The following is a 9,222-nucleotide window of genomic DNA, read 5'->3' on the forward strand; positions in this document are numbered from 1 at the left end:
AAAAAAAATACCAAGTTATAAGCCTTTATATGAAGACAGAGACTAAGAAACGAATACATAAAGTATAAAAATAAAAAATACAAGTTATATACGAAACCTAAGACAGAGACCAAGAAACGAATACATAAAGTATACAATAAAAAAATACAAGTTATAAGCCTTTATATTAAAATGTAAAATGTTGCAATAACAGGCAAATAAGTCACTAATCATACCTGACGGTTGCAATCTCTCGAAAACGAGGAAAAAGATGGAAACTACCAAGAAATACGAGTAAAGGCATAAAATATAACATACTATGGAATGCAAATGTTGGAACTATATATTTTCTCATTTTTCTCAGAGTATTATCATCAATTAGACACATTATAAAAAATAAAAAAAAAAGATGGTAAAACCGCAAACATTATAAACAGCATGCTATATAAATAGGGAACAATATTATTAATTTGAATAGTTGCTACAATGAAACCGATACAATCTATAGTGTTTTTGGCTAGTGAGAAAGGGCCATTCAGTTATATCTTCAATTTTAAAATTTAGATTTTTTAGTTTTACAGGTGATGGTCAACTTTATACTAGCTGTGCAGCTAGTACTAACACGTAAGTAAATAGTAAAACCAGAAACTATAATACGTATATATCAATATTCTTTTTTTTTTCAGAGGAACAAGGCATATATTGTAAGTATCTATAAGCATTCTTAATATACTCTACTTACATATATATATATATATATATATATATATATATATATATATATATATATATATATATATATATATTGATTTTTTTAGATGAACACCCAAGTGAGTTTACTCTAATAATGTAGATCATTTGAAAATCATTACTTTTTCAGTGAACAGGGCTGAGATAAGATCCGTAGGTAAGTATCGATTACCGATTATTATTATTAGTAATAATTTTTTGTTTATAGTGGCGGCAATAATGGCATGTAAGTATAAATAAAACGGGAAAAAAAGAGAAGATATTTATTCAATTCTTTGTAGATGTGGAGTCGTTAATAAGTAAGCCCTAAGCATATTAAAAAGATATCTGTACTAATTGTTGTTTTGTAGTTTTAGCAGGCTTTATAGCTATTTATATTTTTACATGTAAGTTAAAAACTAAAATTTCATTTAGACGCTCCCTAATTTTTAATTTTTATAGATATGGACGCCCATGGTAAAAAACGTTTTTTATTTTTTATTTTTAAATATACAGTTTATTTATTTTACAGCTATAGGACTATTTGGTAAGTGTTTTGTAGTTTTGTAGTAATTTGGTAAGATAAAAAAATCTATTAGTCACACACATTTTTTTCATTTTTAGAACGAGCAGTGTATGTCATTATTGTGACATATTCTGCTGATTGTAAGTAAGTACAATCGTTTATAATTATGTATGGAACACAAACTGAAAAACTATTTTTGCAGATGCAGCAGTGTTGATAGGCATGCTGACTATAGCCAATCAGCTGTTTTGATGTAAGATTGAAAATTATTATTATTTTAAAAGTTTTTGACAACTAATATTCTGAATTTAAAAAACTATTTTCTCCTTTCGAAATTTTTTATTAATAAAAATTTTTACAGTTAACCGCAAGAATGCCGTAAATGATCAATTTTTAATTTGACAAGTATCTCATTTTTTAACTTTTTTTTTAATTTTAAAATTCATTAAAATAAATCACTTTTAAGATATTTTGTCTGTTGGTTTAACCCTGCGTTGGTGTGGTGGGGTGTGATACACCCCTCGCATGCAAAAAATGGAATTTCTCTCAAAAACAGCATCTTACCGCCCTCTATTGTTCAGTAGCTGTTACTATAACATCAATCTATCGAGCAGCATTGTTATTTTCATAATTTCTTCAATACCCACTTACATAGATGTCAGAATATGCCGCGGGGGTATGTCACACCCCACCACAGCTCTGGCGTCAGTCAGTTAATCATTGTTGATGCCTGGACATTTTTTCGGAACTTCACGTGATCTTTTTGTTTTTTACTCTGGTTGTGCTCAAAATTGTTATGAATATGTGTAGTTATGAACAAGAGCAAGCAAGGTTTCCAAGATTCTGAGAAGAGGTACAAAGTGATCAAGATGAGGCTATTCCTGATTCCGAAGACGAAGTACAGCTCGACTATATTAGTGAAATGACACTCATGACACAGACACAGAACAAGATGGCGACGAAGATGAAAGTGAACAAGAGAATGGAGATGATGTGAGTACATTTGCTAGATATTATTGGGGCAGAGATAAAGTGACGAAATGGGCTAAAAAGGTAGAACTACGATCGCCGAGACGAAAATATAATTTCTCAATTGCCTGCCGTGAAACGACACGCTAAAGCAGCTAAAACTGCAATTAATTGTTGGAAGCTTTTCATGGATGACACTCATTGCTGATATTGTAAAAAATACTAATGAGAAAATCAATTCAGTAAGTGAACGTTACAACGATGATCACCAATACGTAGTAAAAGAGACCTCCGAGCAAGAAATCAAGACTGTATTTGGCTTACTTTATTTAGCAGGAATTCATCGATCGTCCCGACGAAGCCTTGAAGATTTCTGGGCAAATAACGCCACAGAAATACCAATATTCAAGAAAACTATGTCTCTAAAACAAGAAGAAAAAAGAACAAGAAGCAAATTCCTTCCACAATGGTCAACACAAAAAATCGAGAACAGTATTCTACACTTTTTGGTTTCCAAAAAAATACAACCTTAGTATCCTATATCCCAAAGAAAAACAAAAATGTTCTGTTGTTCAACACTTCACCATGATGACAGAATAGACTCAATTACGGGAAACGCTAGGAAGCCAGAAATAGTCACATTCTACAATGTTACTAAAGGAGGGGTTGACACCGTTGACCAGTTATCAGGTACATACGACGTTTCCCGAAACAGCAGAAGGTGGCCGTTGACGATATTCTATGCGCTCTTGAATATGTGTGAAATTAACTCCCAAGTAATCTATAAGATCAACAATAATGACTATACACTGAAGGGTCGAAAATATTTGAAATATCTTACGTTTGTCACTGACAGTAGATTATATGGAAGAAAGACAACAGAATCCTCGGTTGCCGAGAAAACTGCGTGAGACACCGGGCTATAAAACTGCAGATTGTGATGAACTGTTGCCTAAACGTCAAAAAGTATAAGGTAGATGTGTAGTGTGTCCCAGAACAAGAGACAGAAAAAGTCGCTACATGTGTTATAATTGCAGATATTTTGTTTATTTAGAACACGCATGTTTCAAATGCGATACTTGCGTCAACGAGGAAAGTCAGTAAATGATGTAACTTTTGTTGATGTATGTATTATTCTTTATAATGTTTATTTGTTTATAAGTCAATAAAGAAAATTGTGTTGTGTTTTGTGTTCAGAAGTCTTTAGTTTTTTTTTTTCATTTCAGAAAAATGTACTGATTTTAAGTTGCTATTTCTGCTATTTTTGAACTGTGTAATAGTGCGCACTATTTCCAACGAAAAGTATATACTTTTGATGCAGATACTTAAGTATTGAGCTTTAGAAGACGTATTTTGCTATGGGGTATGTCACACCCCACCACACCAGACACGTAAGTTTTAGGCACCACACCAACTCAGGGTTAAAATGTAACATTTATGTGTATACATAAAAAAGAAGGTGAATTATGAATAGACACGAACACTGAGAAGAAACGCTGATGGTAAGATTTTTTAAATTTCACACAGCATTTCCGTAATTTTATAAAAATTGAAAAAAGAAAATTGTTTAAAAACGTACCTTACTACAATGATCTGAAAGGCTATAGAATCGTACACAGGTCACTGATTTGTAAATCTTCGCAGCTATCGCGAGAAAATAAAAAGTCTAGTTGCTTTTAGGGAAAGTGTTACGGGCGAGAGAAAACTAAGGCTGAGAAGGAAGAGGATGAGGTATAAAAACTTGCACATGGGCGGCAGTGGAGAAATTATCAAGGGGTTGTTCTAATAAGCCAGTATTATGTATATAGTTGATCGTTAAGACGATAACTGAATCTACCACGAACTGAATTTCTAGAACTTCACCCGTGACAAAATCACGACGTAATCGTATATCGTTTGTATAAACGTACTCGTTGACACAATAGGACAAGGTAAAATGCCGATCACGTAAAAAAAAACTAAGAAAATTGATTACTACCGGGTGGATTGGTACATTTACGAACTCACTACTATTTAATAAAACTAACAGTAAATATTCAGCCATACCGTTTGAATGACAAATGCTAAATGGCCAATGCGTCGATTTTATAAGCCCATATTGTTATGGCTCCAGATGTTTTTATTAGTAGATAAATTTCCGGGAATCATTCCCATGTAGATGAAGAAACAGAAATACTTGTAATATATAAATGTTAGCTTAAGATACCTATAAATCTCACCATAACCTTTAAACATTTCCTTAATTTTCCTTTTTTCAATCTCTCCCATTAACCCGACAGACACAAGCTGTGGGTTCTCGTCCCGTCTGTTGTTACGGTTGAAAATAATGTCCAAACTCTAAAGTGTGAACATTGTTTTCAACTAACCAAACAGCTTTCCTTTTTTTTATTTGTAAAAATGTCATTTATATAAACAAAAAATCAAAGCACAAAGCAGAATGAAAAAAGGTTAAAATAGCACAGATAAAATAACAATTAGGTAGAATAACAGAAAAATTATTAGTCTATAGATTGTATGAAAACTGAAATAATATTTTAATAATTTTTGTAAATTTCCGATACAAAGGATAGTATGGGTAACAAAGAAGGAAAAAGGAAAACATTAAAAGATAAAATTTTTTCATAAATCTTTATTCTTCTTTTGTAAAAAATACAAACCATATTAAAAACAAGTATTAAAAATATATAAACAAAAGTACCTTTTAAAATCCAGACCAGCACGCTGGCCTGCCTCACCCCAATCAATATTTTTTTTGCCCCGGCAGGTGCCCAGGGACGTCATATCGTCAGGGTAGACAGCATTAGGTGCAGCCTCTCCCCGTAGCGCTATCAGAGGGAGGTTCTGAAACAAAAAATAAAACAGAATAAAAAACAAGATTAAAATACATATATCTAAAAATTTGTAGCGATCATATTACAAAAAAAAAACACAGGGACACCTAAGAAGAGCAGGCCTATGTATAGCAGTATACGTTTCAAGTAGTTACCTATATCAACACATAAAAATAAAACAGTAGAAATTAACAATTAAAAAAAAATATATCAACATATAAAAAATAAAAATAAAACAATAGAAATATGTCTAACAACAATTCAGAAAAACATCGGGATGCAGAAGAGCAGGCCTATGTATAGCAGTATACGTTTCAAGTAGTTACCTATATCAACACATAAAAATAAAACAGTAGAAATTAACAACAATTCAAAAAAAAACATCGGGATGCAGAAGAAGAATAGCAGACCTATGTATAACAGTTTTCAAGCAGCCGTTACCTATATCAACATATAAAAAATAAAAATAAAACAGTAGAAATATGTCTAATATCAATTCAAAAAAACATCGGGATGCAGAAGAAAAGCAGGCCTAGGCATAGCAGTATACGTTTCAAGTAGTTACCTATATCAGCATATAAAAAAATAAAACAGTAGAAATATGTCTAACAACAATTCAAAAAAAAACATCGGGATGCAGAAGAAGAGCAGGCCTAGGCATAGCAGTATACGTTTCAAGTTACCTATATCAATACATAAAAAATAAAACATCGTTATGCAGAAGAAGAGAAGGGCCTATGTATAGCAGTGTACGTTTCAAGTAGTTACCTATATCAACACATAAAAATAAAACAGTAGAAATTAACAACAATTCAAAAAAAAACATCGGGATGCAGAAGAAGAAGAGCAGACCTATGTATAGCAGTATACGTTTCAAGTAGTTACCTATATCAGCATATAAAAAATAAAACAGTAGAAATATGTCTAATAGCAATTCAAAAAAAAAACATCGGGATGCAGAAGAGCAGACCTAGGCATAGCAGTATACGTTTCAAGTTACCTATATCAACACATAAAAAATAAAACATCGTTATGCAGAAGAAGAGCAGGCCTATGCATAGCAGTTTTCAAGCAGTAATAGATGATAAAAAATTTTACAAAAACTTACTCTCTGCTGTGGGGTGAGGTGCGCCCGCACTCTGTTTCTGATGGCTTCATTCTTGGTATTAAAATATTTAAATTGGTTAATATCACCTTGATTTGATTTTCTAATAAATTCTCCACAAATGATATTACATTTTATCATATTTATTTTTTTTTAAATGTTTTTAATTCGAATTCTAAATAACTTAAAACAATCCCCGAAAAATTGCATTAAATCTTTGTGTCCTAGATTAATAATTATACCTGTTCTGATTCTACTCTTGAATGCGGAATTTACATTTTCCCATTTAACCCGACGATGTTTAGTAATTCCTCCACCCACGCGAAGGCCGAAATTTTGAATTTCCGATTTAATTGTCTTTAAATGTCCCGCGTTTGTCTGTAGTTGCCGTAATTTAGCTAATTCCAAGTCCCCACACCGAATCGCTTTAGTAAACAAAGCCAAATGCCTTTTAATGTGATTTAACCAAATATTCGCTTCTCGCGGTGTATAATTTCGAAACAAAACATCACGCGCTTTAATTAAATGTTGTACAATGTCACTACTAAGATCACCAATGTTACTCATGATTAAGTAAAAAGCAATAAATCAATAAATGAAAAACTCACCAATATTTTTTAATGCTCAATAATCTCGAAGTTCGCTGCTGGCTGCGTTGTTCCGATGTCCACCACTCCTCGAAATACCAGAGAATACTTGTTACTGGAAAATTCTGGTATGAATGGAACGTAGTCCTTTGCTACGCGGTTTGGTAGGAAAACCACGTTCTCCTCCAATTCCAGTAAAACTGCTTCCCCGTATTTCGCCTTCACCAACTTAGCAGCTACAATTTTGAAAGGCGCACCTAGTGTCAGCTCCTTTAGTTTACAAATTGTCTTGATTTTCTTCTCTGTAAGCAGAGAGGATGCATTAGTCTTTTTTAGGTCCATCTGCAACAATATGTATTTTCTTAATTTAACAATGAAATATCTTTGACTAGCAATATTATTTTACAAAAATTCTATCTAGTACAATATGTATATTTTTAATTTAACATATAAAACTTACTTTGTATAATTGCCGGCACTACACAAACACAGAACTTCTCCGAACGGTACTTTGTATAATTGGTGACGCTGCACAAAACACACAACTTGTCTGAAGGATGATCAGAATTGAACTAACGATCTATCTAACTGCCTCTCCCACGCTAAAACTATGTTGCGCAATATTTCGTAAGACTATTCATTTATGCATCACATGCCTGGCTTAATTATAAAATAGAAAGGAATGTGCACATGTTTCCGGCGTCCGTGCGAATATATTTTATCTCACATCAAATAGAATGTGCACGTGCTTCCGGCTATATCGTGATCGCGTGAGAAATTTTTAATAGCCGGCGTATCCGATGATGTCATTATTCTCAGTAGCAAGATCTATTTTCATTTTATGATAGCAGAATATATTTTATAAAGATTTCAAATGATCATGTAAAGTATAAATTGAAAAATAAACAAATTTTTGTTATTATGCTAATCGATAAAATATATACGAGGTAACTCGTAAAATATAAATTGAAAAAATTTAGAAGTTTTACGCTAGTGGTCGTAGGTTTTAATTAAAAAAAAATACGAGGAAAATTGCTCTCTTTGTCTGTCATTCGTCTTCTTCTCTTTGTCAATTCATAGAACACAGTCACCGACCAGCGATTGAACATCGTTCTCATTGGTTACGTTGACGTGTAGCTTCGTTATTATTGGGGGAATGGGGGGGGGGGGGGGCGTTTGGGCGTCTTTTCATTACATCGTCCTCATTGGTGTACGTTGAGACGTAGCTTCGTTATTATTGGGGGAATGGGGGGCGTTTGGGCGTCTTTTCGTTAATATTGGGGGAATTGGGGCGTCTTTTCGTTAATATTGTGGTACGACTCCACGTTCTAACGTCACGAGGAGGGCGTTACTATGTCACCATTGGTCCCTCATCGCTATACCGCCATTTCTATGATGTTTATTCAAATTCTAAGCTGTCATTGGTCGCTGGGGGTGTTGCTATTCCCACCACTGACGCTGCTATGCTGCCATTGGTCGATGACACGTTCCGACGTCACGAGGACGTCCACCATTCAGCAAGATAGACGTCTCGGGGGGACGTTCCTGTGCCATCATTGGCCGAGGGGCGTGGCCTAAAGACACGAGGCACGTTCCTACGTCACCATTGGTCGAGGGGCGTGGCCTCGAGACACGAGGCACGTTCCTACGTCACGAGGGGGGCGTGGCTTTGATACATGAGGATACGTACGCTTGTGCAGTATAAAAAGTACTTAGCGGTGCCATAAACGAAACATGGAGCGGCCGCATACGGTGACTGCAGTGTGGAGGTAAACAAAATTGTCACACCATTCTCCCTTGCTTTTTCTATAGCGGCAATATTTTACGTGTGGGTTTTGTGTCCATCGAGTATAAGTAATGCTGGATTGTCTTTAGAGGCTCGAGTGTGGATGAGGAAGTGATCAAACCATTTAGTGAATAGATCAATCTGCATCCAGCCAGATTTATGTGTTACCCCCAAAGTTCCTGGTGGAACGCCATGCATAAAGTGCTGCTGCATATTTATCCTGGGAAAAATGATCATCGGTGGGATGAATATTCCACTAGCGCTCATGCAGATCACTGCAGTCGATAACTCACCACGCTCTGCTGATGTGAGTGTACCCACTTGTTTTCTACCTCTCAAGGCCATTACCTTTGATGGACGCCCTTGCACTGTTGTGATCCCTGTTTGGTCCACATTGAAAATTCGATTTGGAGTAAACTTCATCTTATCTTGAAGGGGCTCCAAAATATCAAAAAAAAATTGTTATTGCTTGTTTGTTGAAGCCTCGAGCCCTAGCTGCAGAAGTAGCTTCTGGTAATCGCAAAGAGAGCTTATGTCGCTGCAAAAACGAACGTAACCAGTTGCATCCAGCTAGTTTGGTGGTCTTGTCTATGTTCGATATTATTAATTTCAGCCAATTGGAATGCAAGACTACGAATACTTCTTGTTGTTAATCCATATAACATAATTTCCATGTTTTTTGCATATTCTACTAACTTTTGTTCCAATTC

The 9,222-nt window shown here is 34.5% G+C and overlaps 1 protein-coding gene and 1 long non-coding RNA gene across 2 annotated transcripts; both read right to left on the minus strand.

Annotated features, from left to right (window-relative positions):
- Positions 1-4,830: 4,830 nt before the first annotated feature.
- Positions 4,831-7,483, minus strand: LOC140448406 (uncharacterized). The gene is made up of 3 exons (XR_011951706.1): positions 7,187-7,483; positions 6,748-7,068; positions 4,831-5,044 (listed from the first exon to the last, which is right to left on the minus strand). It is a non-coding gene; the product is annotated as an uncharacterized lncRNA (long non-coding RNA).
- Positions 7,484-8,548: 1,065 nt separating this feature from the next.
- On the minus strand, positions 8,549-8,935 carry LOC140448813 (uncharacterized). Its single transcript, XM_072541933.1, has one exon. The coding sequence runs from the start codon at positions 8,933-8,935 to the stop codon at positions 8,549-8,551; it is 387 nt and encodes a 128-aa protein (XP_072398034.1).
- Positions 8,936-9,222: the final 287 nt, after the last annotated feature.

The sequence above is a fragment of the Diabrotica undecimpunctata genome, chromosome 8 (assembly GCF_040954645.1).
Source record: "Diabrotica undecimpunctata isolate CICGRU chromosome 8, icDiaUnde3, whole genome shotgun sequence".
Lineage (NCBI taxonomy): Eukaryota > Metazoa > Arthropoda > Insecta > Coleoptera > Chrysomelidae > Diabrotica > Diabrotica undecimpunctata.